The 18,094-nt window shown below is 41.5% G+C and overlaps 1 protein-coding gene and 1 long non-coding RNA gene across 5 annotated transcripts in view; one reads left to right on the top strand and one right to left on the bottom strand.

The window, feature by feature from the left end:
- The window catches only part of LOC309364892 (uncharacterized protein), an 86,784-nt gene extending 73,351 nt beyond the window's left edge, over window positions 1-13,433 (top strand). For all 4 annotated transcript variants that reach the window (XM_081902873.1, XM_081902872.1, XM_081902871.1 and 1 more), the window contains exon 2: window positions 11,722-13,433. In XM_081902873.1, coding sequence (XP_081758999.1) covers window positions 11,722-12,953 — 1,232 coding nt within the window. In that variant the 3' untranslated portion in view covers window positions 12,954-13,433. The remainder of the gene's footprint in view (window positions 1-11,721) is intronic.
- A 1,297-nt stretch (window positions 13,434-14,730) lies between these two features.
- The window catches only part of LOC309365410, a 61,466-nt gene continuing 58,102 nt past the window's right edge, over window positions 14,731-18,094 (bottom strand). The window contains exon 3 of the long non-coding RNA XR_014166117.1: window positions 14,731-15,305. This is a non-coding gene — a long non-coding RNA (uncharacterized lncRNA). The remainder of the gene's footprint in view (window positions 15,306-18,094) is intronic.

The following is an 18,094-nucleotide window of genomic DNA, read 5'->3' as shown; positions in this document are numbered from 1 at the left end:
GTGTTGTATGCTGAATTTGTTGGTCGTTTGTATGTTTTGTATTATGATGATGTTGTGCAGGATGACACTTGTTGCATTGCAGGTTCTAACAAAAGTTTGCATGCAGAATGTATTCATGATTTTCATAGAAAATTTGGTCATTTGCATTTTGAGGCAGTATCTAAAATGCCTGCCTTGGTTGAAGGTATGACTATTAAACCCTGCAGGTACCACATGAAGTGCAAGGCATGCGCAGCAAACAAGGTGAAAATGGCTGCGAAAGGTAAGGTGTCTAGTAGGCAAGCTACAGAACCATACCAGGTTGTTCATGCTGATTTGGTTGGACCACTAGCGCCCTCTTTGGGTGGAAATAGGTACTTCATGGTTCTCATTGATGCATTTTCCAGATATATTTATGTGTACAATCTCAAGCAGAAATCAGAGGCTTTTCCAAGGTTCAAGGAATTCTGTGCTTGGTTGGAAAATGTGCATGGTAAGAAGATAAAGATTCTTTTCACTGACCGGGGGGGGGAGAATTCACTTCTCAGCAGTTTGAAGCTTTTCTGACTGAGAAAGGAATTCAACACGATTTGTCTAGTCCTCGCTCGCCATGGCAGAATGGACTTGCGGAACGAGCAAATCAGACATTGCTTCAAGGGTTAAAAACCTTGCTGCATGATGCAAATCTTCCAGAGAGTTATTGGGCTGAATCTCTCTCGTGTTTTGTTTACAGTTACAATCGCAGGTTATCTTCAGCGATTGGTTGTACCCCCTATGAGAAGATGTTTGGCAAGAAGCCATACATCAAACACATGAAAATTTTTGGTTCTGACATGTGGGTTCACTCACCACAAAGCTCCAAATTAGACAAGCGTGGATTGCATGGTATCTTTCTAGGTTATCAGAAAGGGTCTTACAGAATAATGATGACTGACTCTAAGACAATTAAGCTCACAAGAAGTGTTGAGTACAATGCAAAGTGGGGGGAGAATGTGGGAATTTTCCAATGTTATCCTGATGACAGTGATGAGACTGAGGATAGTCAAATGCAACCGCAACAACCCACACCCACTGAAGAAGGTTCTGATTCTGAGTCTGAAACTGAATCGGGTGATTCAGAGGATTTCAAGAGTGCGAAAGCCTCTATGCGACCCTCTGAAAGCTCTGATCAAGAATTGGAAGAACCATTGTTCACAATAGGTCACTTTTCTCCTAAAAAGGAAGAGGAGAGTGTTGAGGACTTAAGGCTAATTCGTAGGTCACAGAGAGCCACAAAAGGCAGACCTCCAAAGAGATTTGCTGATGAGTTTGCTAAGATAGCAATAACAGCTGTTAAAAGCTCCAAGAAGGTATTTGAACCTTCAAGTTTCCAAGAAATCCAGGATTTGGATTCAAAGGAAGCTGAGCCATGGTTAAATGCCATGAAGGCTGAGCTTGATTCCTTGGAAAGGAACAAAACATGGGAGCTAGTTCCAGTAGTTCCAGGAATGAAACTGCTTGGAAGCAAATGGGTCTTCAAAGCCAAGACTGATCAAAATGGCAAGATAGTCAGACACAAAGCCAGATTGGTAGCCAGAGGTTTTGCACAGGTACCAGGTGAAGACTATCACGAGACCTACTCACCCACAGTGAGGTATGAGAGCATTAGGCTTATGCTCAAGCTAGCTGCAGAAGAAAATCTACACATTAGTCACCATGATGTGAATACAGCTTTTCTGTACGGATCTCTAAATGAATCACTTTATATGCTTCCACCTGATGGCGTACAGGTAAAACAGGGATTTGTTTGTGCTCTGAAAAAATCCCTTTATGGTCTCAAACAAAGTGCACGGTGTTGGCACACAAAACTCACTGATGTATTGTTTTCTCTAGGTTTTAAGCAAGGGAAAGCTGATCCATGTGTATTTGTCAAAGAGGAGGGGCAAAAGAAACTGTATTGTTTGTTTTATGTTGATGATCTTTTATTCTTTTGGAAAGATGTCACAATGTACAATAACGCCCTAGCTCAACTGAAAGAGCACTTTGACATGAAAGATCTTGGTGAGGTAAACAACTACCTATCTCTGGAAATAGAAAGAGATCAAGATGGTAACATTCTAGTACACCAGTCACGGAAAATTGCTGATGTGTTAAACAAACTAAACCTGATGGATGCTAACCCTGTGGACACACCGATGATAACAGGTTATCAGGTAGATGACACTGAAGAAGCATTTTCTGACACTACACTGTACAGAAGTGTGCTAGGCAAACTAAACTTCATTGCCAGATGTTCAAGACCAGACATTGCTGTTAGCTGTAATTTGCTAAGCAGACAAGTCAACAATCCCACTGTTAAGGATTGGAAAGCTCTGAAACGCATAGCGCGGTATTTGAAAGGCACTATGCATTACAGACTGAGATTTAACAATCAGAAGTCTGGTGGTCTTGAGATATTTGCAGATGCAAGTTTTGGAAGTGACACTACAGACAGGAAAAGTACGTCTGGAGTTTGCTATACGTACAATCAGGATCTATTTGATTGGTCATGCAAGAAGCAAACAACAGTTAGCTTAAGTACTTGTGAAGCTGAACTGAATGCACTGTCTTATTCACTTAAAGATTGTGAATGGTTGTTACAATTGTGCAAAGACATGAAAATTCCTGTCAAATGTCCAATCCAGGTTTACCAGGACAACAAAGCATGTTTGGCTTTGCTGAATTCTGAAGGTTGTAAGCAAAGCACGAAGCACTTGCAATTGAAGTTGCAACATGCTAGGGAACGTATTCAGAAGGGACTAGTAACGGTGTCCTATATGCCAGGTAATGAAATTCCTGCTGATGTATTGTCCAAGATTGTATCAAGGGATCAACACTGTACCTATGTGCAGAAGTTGGGTTTGTACTGATATTGTACGAACACGCTGCCCAGAGATGTTCACAGAAAGGGGGAGGATGTTGGTTTCTGCTTTCTTCTCTGTGCAGCGAAGTGCTTGTCACGAGACAGGTTGTTTACATTCCACAGTAAATGCACTGTTGGTTTTCTCACGGGAAAGGAGACTGGATGTGACGTACACTGGTTTCCTGTTTTTCACTGTTCTTTGCAGTTTCACTTTAGTGATTCTCTCCGTGCTTTAGAGGAGAGAGGATGCCTTTCTCTGCTCCGGCAGAGGGAAGATGTTTTTCTGTAACATACCAGCTTTGAAATGTAAATAAAGCAATATAGAGCATGTTGGCACGTACTTTTCATCATTCCGCTGTGCACTGGACACTGCTTATCTCCAACAGTTATTATATTACATTCAGGTGGACACACCACTGGTTTCATCTTCTTTCTATTCTTTCCCACAATCAGTGTTATTCACCTTTAATACTCATCTTTTTCAGTGTCACACATATTTTTATCTTGTGATCTTCATATGAAGAGAGGTATAACAATTTAATAAATAATTCCCAGTTGGAGCAGAGCTACAATATCCAGAAGCCCTTGGCCACCCAGGGCAAAGGAGGAAGAACAGTGAGAGAGGCCTGGACAGGGAATCTCCGCTAAGAAAAGCCAGTGTCAGGAGGCAGGTGCGAGATCTGGCGGCATATAATTATTTTATATATATATATATATATATATATGCTTTCGTAGATTTTCACGGGTACAGGAATGCAGGTTTTGGTGTCCTCGGGTGTCTTCCCGTGTAAAAGTTGGGGTGTCTAGGCGACGTTTCGACGAGGTCTCACTCGTCATCTTCAGGCTGGTGCTTTCGGCTTCTTGTTACTGGAACAGAGCAGGATCTCAGTGTTTGAGTTCCTATAAATACTGTTGAGGGGGTGTGGTGTATAGCCTCCAATGTTCTGGGCAGAGAGGAAGTTCCCCGGCTAGTGTGCCTTTTCTTCTTTTGTTCCTTAATTACTTGAGAGATATCTTGAGTGATTTCTTGAGTGATATCCTGAGTACCACTTAGGTGGGTCATTAGGTGTGGATTAGTTGCTGAAGTCTTTGTGTCTTGACCCCTTGAACTTTGTGAAGGGTTTCTCTGAGAAGATGGCTGTACTGCACTTAGTTGTGCTCTGGCTTGGCTTCGTGTATAGGGGCGAGCTGTGGTTTTGTGGCCTGTGTCAGCCAGATCTGTGTAGGGATTGCAGGCTGTACGAAAGCAAATATATATATATATATATATATATATATATATATATATATATATATATAATATTTATTACTTTTCCAACAATTTAAACACTACAAAAACAATACAATACAAAAACACTACATAACATTGACACATTAAACTAGCAAAACAAAACAAAAACAATCAAATAAATCAAACAATCTCATTATCCCATCTTTCATTCACTTATTTCCACGACCTCCTCACACCTCCCTTTTTGTATTCCACTTCTGTTAATTGTTTCAGCAATTCCTTTCCATCTTCCTCTGTTTTCTATCCTATAATTATCTTAACACATTCTAACCTTTTTTCCTTTAATATTCTATTAATCTATTTATACTTAATTCCTTATAACATTTCTACTAAAGCCATATAACTTCATTCCAACATTTTTCTAACATTCATTAATTTTACAGTATTTCTGTAAATAGTCTTTAAACTTTTTCCAATCTTCTTCCACCGACTCTTCTCCCTGGTCTCGGATTCTGCCAGTCATTTCTGCCAGTTCCATATAGTCCATCAACTTCATCTGCCATTCTTCCCTGGTGGGTAAATCTTGTGTCTTCCAATATTTCGCGATAAGTATTCTTGCTGCTGTTGTTGCATACATAAAAAATGTTCTGTCCTTCTTTGGCACCAATTGGCCGACCATGCCCAGGAGAAAGGCCTCTGGTTTCTTCAGGAAGGTATATTTGAATACCTTTTTCATTTCATTATAAATTATCTCCCAGAATGTCTTAATCCTTGGGCATGTCCACCAAAGGTGAAAGAATGTACCTTCAGTCTCATTACATTTCCAACATTTATTGTTGGGCAAATGATAAATTTTTGCAAGCTTGAGTGGTGTCATGTACCACCTATAAATCATTTTCATTAAATTTTATCTTAGGGCATTACATGCCGTGAATTTCATACCTGTGGTCCATAACTGTTCCCAGTCAGCCATCATTATGTTATGTCCAACATCTTGTGCCCATTTAATCATAGCTGATTTCACCGTTTCATCCTGAGTGTTCCATTTCAACAGCAAGTTATACATTCTTGACAAATTCTTAATTTTTGGATCTAACAATTCTGTTTCCAATTTTGATTTTTCCACCTGGAAACCAACTTTTTTGTCCAAATTGTATGCCTCCATTATTTGATAATAATGGAGCCAATCTCACACTTTATTTTTCAATTTTTGAAAGCTCTGCAATTTTATTCTGTCTCCATCTTGTTCCAGAATTTCCCAATATATTGGCCATTTGGCCTCCATATTGAGTTTTTGCTGTGCCTTCGCTTCCATTGGTGACAACCATCTTGGGATTTTCTTTTCTAGCAAATCTTTATATCTTGTCCAAACATTAAATGATGCTTTTCTCTTTTTTTTTCCTTTTTTTTTTATTACAAACATACAAAATACCACATACAAAAAAAGGTAAAGATAACCTAACAAAGAATAAGAAAGACACACAATAAAAAAAAGAAAACAATAAAAAGAAGATTATATACAGATACACGTAGTGAGAAAAAAAAAGAGAGATTTCCAATCATACCCTTGCAAAACAATTGACTTCCATTTACCTCAGCTTTGGATTAAATATTCCGTACAGTTCTTCTGCAGTTATTTACAATTTGTCTTTACATGTCATAGGAGTTAAGCATCATCTACTGTTAAATTGTTAATTCCAAGATTATTCTCAAGATATCTTACATATTTAGTCCAATCCTCTTTCTTTTTAATGGAGTTGTCCCGCCTAATATATTGTGTAAGTCTCGCCAATTCCAAGTATTGAAAGAGTTTCACCTGCCACTCTCCCGTTGTGGGAACTTCAGAGGATTTCCATTTTTTTGCTATTAGAATCCTCGCTGCAGCAGTGGCGTATTGGAAAAACGTCTGGTCCGTCTTTTTTATTTCCTCCCCAATCATCCCTAAGAGGAAGGCTTCGGGTTTCTTGGGGAAGTTATACTTCAGGATTTTTTTTAGTTCTTCGTAAATTTGTCCCCAGAAACCCTTCACCTCCTCACAGGTCCACCAAATATGGAAGAAGCTCCCAACTCTGTTTTTACACCTCCAGCAGGTATTATCTGCTGTTCTATACATCCTCCCTATTCTTGTCGGAGTCAGGTACCAACGGTGCACCATCTTATCTAGGTTCTCACGTAAGGCAGCACACGCTGTAAATCTCATGCCTTTCTTCCAGAGAGTTTGCCATTTGTTATATCCTATCTCGTATCCTAGGTCTTTATTCCATTTAATCATAACCTCTTTAACCACCTCCTCCTTATTTTCGTATTCCAGTAGTTGCCTGTACATTTTGGAGAGTAGTTTATTATTGCTCTCTAGTATCTCCACTTGAAATCTAGATTTATTATTACCCATACCTATTCTCTTATGTTCACTCCATAATGCATTAATTTGGTGCAGGTGGAACCAGTCCTTAATTTTCTCTTTCAGCTCTTCAAGCGGTCTTAACTTCCACCCTTCTTCTGATTTTATTAAAAGGTCCTCATACGTCCACCTTTCTCCTGTCATATTTAATTTCTTTATTTTGATAATATCCACGGGTGAAAGCCACCAGGGGGTGCTTTGTTCAATCAGTTTTTTCTTCTTATTCCAAACCTCTAAAAGAGAACCTCTGACTATATGATTATAGAAGTCTCTATGCACTTTATCCTTCTCCTGCCAGAGGTAGGCATGCCACCCGAATCTTAAGTCAAACCCTTCGAGGTCTAATAAATCTGTGTCTTTCAAAGTGGCCCAATCTTTTATCCAGAGAAGGCATGCCGCCTCATAATACAGCCTTAAATTTGGTACACCAAAACCGCCTCTCTCCCTGGAGTCCATCAGATATTTAAGTTTCACCCTGGGTTTTTTCTCCTGCCAAATATATTTGGTCAGAGTCCTTTGCCAATTCTTAAAGCAGGCGGGGCCTTTTATAACTGGTAAATTCTGAAATAGGAATAACAACCTCGGGAGAATGCACATCTTAATCGATGCCATTCTCCCGGTCCATGATAAGTTGAGTCTACGCCAGGTATCCATGTCTTTCTTAATTTCTTTCCACATCTTATTGTAATTGTCCTCTACCAAATTTATATTCTTTGGGGATAACCAAATTCCCAGATATTTCACTTTATTTACTACTTTGATATCCACCTTTTGTTCCAACTGTCGTTTCTCCTGTTCTGTCAAATTCTTTGTTAATATTTTGGTTTTTTTCCTATTTAACTTAAATCCAGACAGTTTGCCAAACTCTTCCAAAAGTTCCACCGCTCTGCTCGTGCTCTCAACTGGGTTTTCTAGAAATAGGACCAAATCGTCGGCATAGGCCTTAAGTTTGTATTCTTTCTCTCCAATTCTTAAACCCCTGATGTCCGGGGTCGCTCTTATTTTATTTGCTACTGTTTCTAACACCATGATGAACAGCAAGGGTGACAAAGGGCAGCCCTGTCTTGTGCCTTTCTTAATTGAAAAGCGTTTAGTCAAGTTATTATTGATAATCAACCCAGCTTGTTGTTCTGTGTATATCGCCTTTATGCCCTTCAAATAAGGGCCCCCTATGCCCACCTTTTCAAGGTTTTGTAGCAAGAATTCCCAAGAGACACTATCAAATGCTTTTTCTGCATCTATGAAAATAAGAGCCGCTGGTATGTCTGGCCTTGCCTCTAAGTACTCAATAATATCTAAAGCATATCGGACGTTATCCCTCAACTGCCTCCCAGGGAGGAATCCCGCTTGATCTCTATGTATATATCTATTTAGGAGCTTTTTAAGCCTACTTGCCATGATATCTGCGAAGATCTTATAATCACAGTTTAGAAGTGAAATTGGCCTATAGTTTCTTAAATCTGCCTTTTCATTTTCACTCTTAGGGATAAGCGTAATATACGCCTCCTTCCAGGAACTGGGGATTCTCCCCTCGCTGAAGATATTATTTATTACCTCCGTTAGTGCCGGCGCTAACAAATCTATCAGTTTTTTATAGTATTTTGCGGGCAGGCCGTCCGGTCCAGGGGACTTTCCATTCTTCATCTTACTAATAGCGTCCCTGACCTCCTTTACTGACACCTCTTTGTTTAGTTGTGTACAATCCTCTTCTGTGAAGAATTTTCTTTCTTCTTGATCTAGATAGTTCTCTATTTCTATACTGCCTTCTTCTCCTTTTTCGTACAGCTTTTCAAAAAACGCAACAAACCTATTTTCAATTTCATCTGGGTCTTCTATCACTCTCTCATCCACAATTAGTTTGTTAATCGTATTTTGTTTCTTTCTTTTCCTAAGCTGCCACGCAAGTAACTTCCCCATGATGCTTTTCTAACAATATGATTTTTAAACGCTTTATGTACTTTTACCTTATCGTACCACAAATATGCATGCCAACCAAATGCATTATTGAAACCTTCTAGATCCAACACGTCAGTGTTTTCAAGAAGCAGCCATTCTCTCAGCCAGCAAAAAGCAGCTGATTCATAATAAAGTTTAAGGTCTGGCAGGGCAAATCCACCTCTTTCTTTATTTTATTTTTTTTAAATGATATTTATTAAAGTTTCCAGAATAGAAAAAAAGAAAAGAAAAAAGAAAAAGATAAAATTTACACTTAAAGCCTTAATTTTCATTGACATCTTTCCAGGGCTCCCCCCTCCCCCTCTTGTATTCCATTTCCATTAGATTGATTCCACAAATTCTTACCCCAAATTTTAAAACCTTATTATAATTACAATTAGCCCATTTATTCAAAATTAATTTATCTTAATTAACCATTTCTCTTTAAATTTTTTATACTTCCCTAAGATCGACCCCAGTTCCCTTCCACGAGTTCCCCTATTTTTATCCCACAAAGTAAAACAAGAAAAAATTAAAAAGATATAATTTTACAGCCTTTGGGTTCCAAATCTTCCTCCCCCCTTTCCCGGTTTTGATCCCCAAAATCCATCCATCTGTCTACTGCCGGCCTGGAGATCCCACGTCCATATCTAGATCTCTCTCAATTCGACTTTGCCGTCTTTTAGGTAATTTTTAATTTCAAAAGGTCCAATCTTGGAGAAACTCCCAGAAAAGATCATTCTTCTTCCATCCAGACCTCTATATTTAAGAGTATAACTCAGATTCTGTTTCTTGATCCTTTTAAAGTCTGGATGTCCCAAATGTTCCAACTTCAAGTTTAGTCCAGTTCTTATTCCTCAGGTTTCTTTTCCTGTTCCGCTGCAAGAACCTTCTAATTCAAAAACTTCTGGTTCCTCTACAGAGGCTTTATTTGTTCAGGAACATAAACTTACGTCAAGTCCCTTCCTTCCTTCAATAGATAAATCCATTGTCTCCTTTAGTGTAGAAACCTCTGTAGACAAAATAATACTTCGTTTTTGCAGCTTTCCCAGGAGATAACAAATCTGTTCAATTCCATGAGTGTTTTTCCACTTGCTGCCACTCTTGCAATGTCCCAAAACTCCCTCTAGAGGGAATATGGTAACTTAGTTGCTTTCCAGATCAGACCCAAAAGTCAAATAACTTGTTGCCCTTGTTTTCAATAATTTGTATCCAAATTGTAACGAACCTAACCAGCAAAGTCATCGTAACAAAGTTCTCTTTTGTTCTCCTACTTTGACAGCTACTTTGACAGCTGTCAAAATTTCTATGTCTCTTCACCAGTCTCTCATAACGGATCGCTCCCGGTTCCCGGGGGGTTACATTTTAGTTCTCACAAACCACTCTTCTCCTCCAGCACAATTACTTGTAATTTCCCTTCGTGAAATTAACTTTTTCCGAATAAGTAAATTCTTCTCTCGATCTTAGTTATCAAATCCTTGCGTTAAAACATCTACAACAGGGGGGGGGGCAGACTTCCTTTTTGCACCTCCCCCGCTCGCTCCGAATTCGTAAAACAAATTTTTCCTTTTAAGTCCGATAAATTTACTCACGGGTTGTTCTTTTTAATCCAAATTTTCAAAAGAAGAAGTCGGTGCTCTCCGTCGAATGGCATGCGGCTTCGCTAGGCAGGGGAAGCAGTGGACTCACAGCACCACACACCTCCCGTCACCCGTTCCGCAGCCTTTAAAAAGGCTCCTTCGCGGGTCGGGGGGCATCACCGCCCATGGTGATGCCCAAGTCACCAAGTCCATGGGCATCACCGCCCATGGTTTTTGAGGGTCCCCGCGTCGCCGGCGCGGCGGGACCCAACCCCTGCCCAGCATGCTCCCTCCGGAGCTCGGAGGGAGTCCGCCATTTGGCGATGGCGCCGACCCGGAAGTCCACCTCTTTCTTTAGCATCAGTTAATATCTTAAATTTTATTCAAGGCTTCTTGCCCTGCCAAACAAATCTGGAAATATCTTTCTGCCACTTCTAGAAACAATCCATCTTATCCAAAATTTGTAATGTTTGAAACAAAAACAACATCCTTGGCAGCACATTCATTTTTATCACAGCAATTCGGCCTAACAATGATTACTTCAAATTTGTCCATATTTCTAAATCCTTTTTCACTTCAATCCAACATTTTTCATAATTATCCTTAAATAAATTCACATTTTGGGCAGTCATGTTAACCCCTAAATATTTCACTTTCTTAACCAGTGTTAGTCCTGTCTCCTCCTGAAACTTCTCTCTCTCATTCACAGTTTTTCTCTCAAACCTTGGTTTTCGTCTTATTCAGCTTAAAACCTGTTACCTGTCCAAATTGTTGAATCAGTTCCAATACCATCAGCAAATGCTTTCAGTTTGTATTGTTTAGCTCCCACTTGTATACATTTAACCTCTTGGTCCTTTCTTATCATGTTTAACAAAACCTCAAGGACCGATATAAAGAGCAATAGAGAAATTGGGCAGCCTTGCCGTGTCCCTTTCTCAATCTTAAACTCTTCTGTCACTGCATTGTTCACAATTAATTTTGCCTTTTGTTCTGAATAAATTGCACCTATACCATTTTCAAACCCTTGACCTACCCCCATCCCCTGTAAATTCTTCTTCATAAAACTCCAAGAAATATTGTCAAAGCTACAATATCCAGAAGCCCTTGGCCACCCAGGGCAAAGGAGGAAGAACAGTGAAAGAGGCCTGGACAGGGAATCTCCGCTAAGATAAGCCAGTGTCAGGAGGCGGGTGCGAGACCTGGTGGCATATAATTATTATAAATCATAATTGGGGTGGGTGTCTCAATCTGGCCTTCCCAGCTGTCAGGCTCCAGCTGCTTTCCTTCTGCATCTCCAGCTCTCTCCATTCCATAATGCAAGGCTGAGAGATGGAGGTCCAACCCCAAGAACATTCTCCAACTGAGCACTCCTTCAACCGACCACAAGCACCAAGCCTTGTCACTAGACTTATATATGGGTCTCCCAAAATGGCCAGGTTCATGGAACATAGAGCAGCTCCCGTTCCTGTGAGAAACCACTTTTTATAAAACGTAAACCCCATAGTTCAACCGTATTCTAAGATAATGCTGCTTCATTAATGCTTAATTAAGGGTTAGGAAAGGCTGATGATGCATTATTACCATTATTTAACATTATTTCATCTGTCTTTCCTAAAAATTTGGAACATATGGAGGACAGGAAAGAATGTACAAGACGTCAAAATAAGAGCAGGTGCTAATTGATGTGTGTAATATTCCATTGTTCTCTTCCTAGGTTTCCTTTCCCCCTGCTCCTCCCTGTTGAAAGAAGACAATGGAGAAGGCAGTCAAAATTCTGGAGGGCCATGTCCAATGGGAATAACAAAGAAACCATATAAATTCATGGAATGTGAAAAGAGAGAGGAGAAACAATTTGAAAGTATGGAGTGTGGGAAGAGTTTCACTGACAGTGGAACACTTGGAAAACATCAACGGACTCACACAGGAGAGAAACCGTTTAAATGCATGGAGTGTGGAAAAAGCTTTGCTTGGAGTTCAAACCTTCGTATACATAAACACACTCACACGGGGGAGAAACCATATAAATGTAAGGAGTGTGGAAAGAGCTTCAGTCAGATTGGACACCTTAGAAACCATCAACGAACCCACACAGGGGAAAAACCATATAAATGTATGGAGTGTGGAAAGAGCTTCACCGATAGTGGAACATTTAGAAAACATCAACGGACACACACGGGCGAGAAACCATTCAAATGCATGGAATGTGTAAAGAGCTTCAGTCGGAGGAGAAGCCTTAGAATCCATCAACGGATTCACACAGGGGAGAAACCATTTAAATGTATGCTGTGTGATAAGAGCTTCACTGAGAGTAGAAACCTTAGAATCCATCATCGAACTCACACAGGGGAAAAACCATATAAATGTATGGATTGTGGAAAGAGATTCAGTCACAGTGAAACACTGAGAAAACATCAATGGACTCACACAGGGGAAAAACCATATAAATGTATGGATTGTGGAAAGAGCTTCAATCGCAGTGGAACACTGAGAAAACATCAACGGACTCACACAGGGGAGAAACCATTTAAATGCATGGAATGTGGAAACAGCTTTATTGATGGTACAGCACTTAGTATCCATCATCAAACTCACACAGGGGAAAGACCATTTGAATGTATGGAGTGTGGAAAGAGCTTCACTTGTAGTGGAACACTTAGAATCCATCAACGGACTCACACAGGGGAGAAACCATTTGAATGTATGGAGTGTGGAAAGAGCTTCACTTCTAGTGGAGCAGTAAGAAGACATCAGTGGACTCACTCAGGGGAAAAACCATTAAAATGCATGGAATGTGGAAAGAGTTTTATTGAGAGGAGAGATATGAGAACCCATTATCAAACTCACACTGGGGAGAAACCATTTAAATGCACCGAGTGCGGAAAGAGCTTCAATCGCAGTGGAACACTTAGAAAACATCAATGGACTCACACAGGAGAAACCATTTAAATGTAAGGAGTGTGGAAAGGGCTTCACCAATGTTGGAAATGTTAGAAGACATCAACGGACTCACACAGGGGAGAAACCATTTAAATGCATGGAATGTGGAAAGAGCTTTATTGATGGTACAGCACTTAGTATCCATCATCAAACTCACACAGGGGAGAAACCATTTAAATGTAAGGAGTGTGGAAAGAGCTTCAATCGCAGTGGAACACTTAGAAAACATCAATGGACTCACACGGGAGAAACCATTTAAATGTAAGGAGTGTGGAAAGGGCTTCACCAATGTTGGAAATGTTAGAAGACATCAACGGACTCACACAGGGGAGAAACCATTTAAATGCATGGAATGTGGAAAGAGCTTGATGGTACAGCACTTAGTATCCATCATCAAACTCACACAGGGGAGAAACCATTTAAATGTAAGGAGTGTGGAAAGGGCTTCACCAATGTTGGAAATGTTAGAAGACATCAACGGACTCACACGGGAGAACCCATTTAAATGTATGGAGAGTTGAAAGAGTTTCTTTCAGAGTGGAACCCTAATTTCACACACAGGAAACTTAGACGACATCAACAGACTCACTCGGGGACAAGCAAATAAATGTATGGAGTGTGGAAAGAGCGTCAATAGAAGTGGAAACCTTAGCAAACATCAGCGAACTCAAAAAGGGAAAACCACTTACGTATATGGAGCGTACATAGAGCTTTAGTCCTGATGTTCTTAGAAACCATCAATGGACTCGCAAGGAGGAAAAGGTTTAAGAGTTGAAACCCTACAATCCACAAACTGAAAAATCTTAAATGGTTTGAATGGAAGGAGTGTGGGAAGTGTTTCAATTGCTTTATATATAGATAATTTTATTAATACAGTGGTACCTCGGGTTACATACGCTTCAGGTTACAGACTCTGCTAACCCAGAAATAGTGCTTCAGGTTAAGAACTTTGCTTCAGGATGAGAACAGAAACTGTGCTCCTGCGGCGGAGCAGCAGCAGGAGTCCCATTAGCTAAAGTGGTGCTTCAGGTTAAGAACGGACCTCCGGAACGAATTAAGTACTTAACCTGAGGCACCACTGTATATAATTTTATTTACAAATTGCGTTCAAAAATGGAAGCATTCACCTTTGGGTTCTTGGCGTTTGAAAGCCCCAAACGTTCAACTTCCGAAGCGTTCTACAACCGAGATTCCACTGAGAATCCAGCAATAGTGTGTTGTCCAACGATATCCATTATTTTAACCATCACAAAGAGGCTGCTTCGTAGTAGAAAATCTAGCTTGTGCGAAGCCACCTCTATTTTTAGTATCTATCAAAATTTTATACTTTATTCTTGGTGTTTTCCCCCTGACAGAGTAATCATGAAATATCTCTTTGCCATTAGTTAAAGAAGCTCGCATTATTTATTATTGGTATCATTTAGAATAAAAACAGCATCTTAGGTAAAACATTTCTCTTTATGGTTCAAATCCTTCGTAAAAGTGAAAGTTTCATCCTCCCCCATATTTCCAAATGCTTTTTAACATATTTTGATACTTTAACGTAATTGGAATATGTTGTAATTCAGTGTTTTTCAAATAAACCGTTATTTAGTCCATCTATACAATGAACTCTTTTCACCCCTCATTATCATCCATTTTGAGTTTTGATCTGATATAGTTCTTGGCTGGTTCTCTACAATTTTTAATCCTGTAGGGAGTTCCTTCAATATCCAGATCATGTTTCTTCTTCCCGCAGAATCCTTTGAATCAGAAGAATATGTTTACTCTTGTTCTAATGGGGGTCTGAATCTCCAAGCATCTAGGTTGGCAAACTAATGCCTGTGGGGCGGATCAGGCGCAATTGCCTTCTAGATCCGGCCTGCGGACGGTCCAGGAATCGCCGTATGGATTGCCAACGCAACCGTTCTTTCCCTCTCCCTCACATGGCAGTGCTTTTCTCCTCAGGGACGAGCAATCTTGTCCCACAACGGGTGCCATCAACGGGGGGAGTCGGCTCACCCGCCTGCCTGCCTCAGAAGGGTGGCGCTGGGAAGGGGGGGTGACGCTGGCTGCCGGCTGCTGCTGAGTTTTCCTCCTGCTCCTCCTCCCTCTCCCTCAGTCCGCCCTTCCTTCCTTCCTTTTCTGTGTCCCTTCTCCGTGCCGCTTCCTCACGCGCTTTCTTCGTCACCCCTTCCCTCCTTCATTCCTCCCATGGCGTTCAGGGGGTTTGTTGCAGCGGCCGCAGCTGCCGCTTGCGGGTTGGGAAGCAGCAGCAGTTGGTGGGTAAAAGCTCTGGCAACGCCCCGGTTCCCCTGCCTCTGTTCTTGGCTCCGCCGGGGCTGCTGCTTCTGTCTTCACCGGCCAACGCAGCCTCCTGCCCTGCCCTGCCCTGGCTGGAGAAGCCCAACTGGGGCTATTGGGACGACAACTGGGACAGGTAAAGCCAAACATCTTCAGGCCTCTTTGTGGGTGGGCCAAAATCGCTCATTTCCCCCCAAAATATAGTCCGGCCCCCAACAAGGTCTGAGGGACAGTGGACTGGCCCCCTGCTGAAAAAGTTTGCTGACCCTGTAGGCTTAGGCCCTTTACCTTGCCAGAGAATTGCTTACCCGCGTCCCCAGGACCGAGAAGAGAATAAAAAAATTCCAGGAAAGTTTCTTCTTTGGAGAAAAGAGTTTTATTGCAAATCTGTGCACAGAGACAGCCAGCAGAATATAGTTTCTGAAATCTGACTGTAAAGCAATACGCATTTGCAAGCCTTCTTATACTTTGAGAGTATTTACCCACCTCCCAGACCTCCCCAATCAGCTGGCAAGTTTTCAACTCATTCCCTTTTAGGGCATATCAATATTTGCTGGCTAAGGCTGCTAGCTAAGCACTTCCTCTGCTGGTTAAGCATTTTCTCTGCTCAGTAAGCACCCCCTCCCACCTCCTTGTACACGTGTCTTCTTTTGCTAGCTAAGCATTCCCTTGTATCTCTTCTTATCTTGCATTACTTAAAGCAGAAGCAAAGCAGGAAACATCTTGCTAGTGGTTTTTAGTTGACAGCAGTTTCTGGCTAGGCAGGAAACGACCTTCTGACCTGTAGCTAACATCAGCAGTTTCAGATAGCTGGTTAGACAGAAAACGGCCTCCTGACCTGTCTGATTTAGACTTTGCAAATAACTGCATTTTTGAGTTTGAGCTTGTGTAGCCATCCTAGCAGAGTGCTGGAATTTACTATGTGTAGATAATATTAATGATTAACCGTTCCCTTCTCCCTTCACTCCCTCCTCTTCTTCTGAACAACCTAATATTTAGGTTCGTTCTGGGGTATGGGCCTATACTCCCTCATCACAGCGATGACTGTGGGTCCTAGCTTCCGTGACAGGAGTCTTTGCATCATTTGCTGCAAGCATTGCAATAAGCAGGGGATACAGAGGCAAAGAAGCAAAAGGATTAATAGCGGTCCTGCTAATAATACTATAACATTCCTGAGCCAACTGCCATCAGGGAGCCAGGAATACATCCAACCCCATGCATCACTCCCTGTGGCTTTCAGCGGGTTTTCAGCTATCATTGTTTCCATGTGGTTGATGGTGGCTGAAATATTTGCTGACTGGTCTGAAATGTACATGCAGCAATGGGAATGAATTAAGGCACAAACTCCGCCCTTAGAGGCAAGGACTACATCCAAAGCGTAACGATTTTGAAGGACTACCTCCCTTATCTCTGACATTTCCTTATTAATTGCTTTTAAGGCCGAGATGGTGGAGTTAAACAAAGCCTCGGTCCAGTTTGCCAACCTATGCAGATCCTGGTAATTCATGGCTACACCCAAAGGGGGTAGAAGGGACCTAGAGATGGCTGTGCCGGTATACTGGTTAATAGGTGATTTCGCGTCCCTTTTGTTACGCAGACGGACTGTTGGGAGCTTATCCATCTTATACACCAGGGGTACGACTACTCCTAAAGTACAGGTTCCAGAAAAGGCAGAGGGGATTTCTTTGTAGGCTCTTGTGCCGCAGAGCAACCACAAATCAGACTGGAGCAGGCAGTTAGATCTGCTGCGCGCCGTCATCCAGGTAAACCAAGTATAAAAATCGACACACATAGCATCATAAATGGAAGTACCTTTTTGGAAGCAGGAAGATCCATTAATATACTCATAAGTCCAATTGCAATATGGATAGTGACCTAAAAAATTGCTGCTGTTATGATTGAAACGGAGACAACGAGGTGCCTGTTCCATGAGTGACAGAAACACTGGGGGTGAATAGGTGCGACCATCTGACATAAGATTACTAATTCTAAATGACTCATTTATTGGAATACTATGCAGTAGTATGCCAGGCTTCTTAAATTGAGGAGGGATATGCATACAAACCCAACATTCAGAAAGATTAAGCATAGAAGAGAAACGATCTATATCTCTAACATAGGTATTATTACTCCAAATCTGATGATAGGGCTCTGACCGGCCGGTTTTCCGTATATGTGAGTCATCTCCCAGACCCAACCCAAATAGGGCGAGTACCAGAAGGGTCAAGGGGATGGGGGCTGGTTGTTCCCTCCCACAAAATCGGTGACGCTCATGCCAGCAAAAGAAAACACACATCCATATGACAAGAGCGGTTGAGATAACCCCTATCCACCAACCCCAATCCTTCCATGGTTCCTCCCACCAATATTCAGGGGGTGTGCTCATGGTTGAAGAGCTCACTGATATTTGTGCCTAACTACCTGTTGAGCCTCAAGGATGAGAGTCCACTGGTGAGCTGATGCTCCTACTACGTGGGTCAACTTTTCTGCTAACCCTGATGGGTGGATTGAACCACTTGTTTAGCAATTTCAATGCACACCTGGTTAAGGCTCCCACCCCTGCAATACTTGCATTAAGATAGGTTCCGTCCCATCTATCGCCTGCATTAAGAGTAGGACCTGGTCTATCAAATGAGGTTGGTACAGTGCTCTACCTCCCATATAACAGTTGACTACCCTCCCACAGCAGCAAGAGCGGTCTAGAACTCGATAGATTTCGACCGTCTCTGCAACTTCCCGTATGAGCACTATCCACGCGTGCTGGGCAGTGGTGTGGGAGAGGAGCCACAACGGGGCAGTGGGGTGTTTTAAAACGGCAATCTCATCAAATCCCAGTTTCCAATAGCCATAGAGCACACCATCTCTTA

This window comes from Podarcis melisellensis (genome assembly GCF_964234715.1).
Source record: "Podarcis melisellensis genome assembly, chromosome: 2".
Classification (NCBI taxonomy): domain Eukaryota; kingdom Metazoa; phylum Chordata; class Lepidosauria; order Squamata; family Lacertidae; genus Podarcis; species Podarcis melisellensis.
Note: the sequence above shows the minus strand (reverse complement) of the source record. Positions and strands in the feature narration are given on the sequence as shown.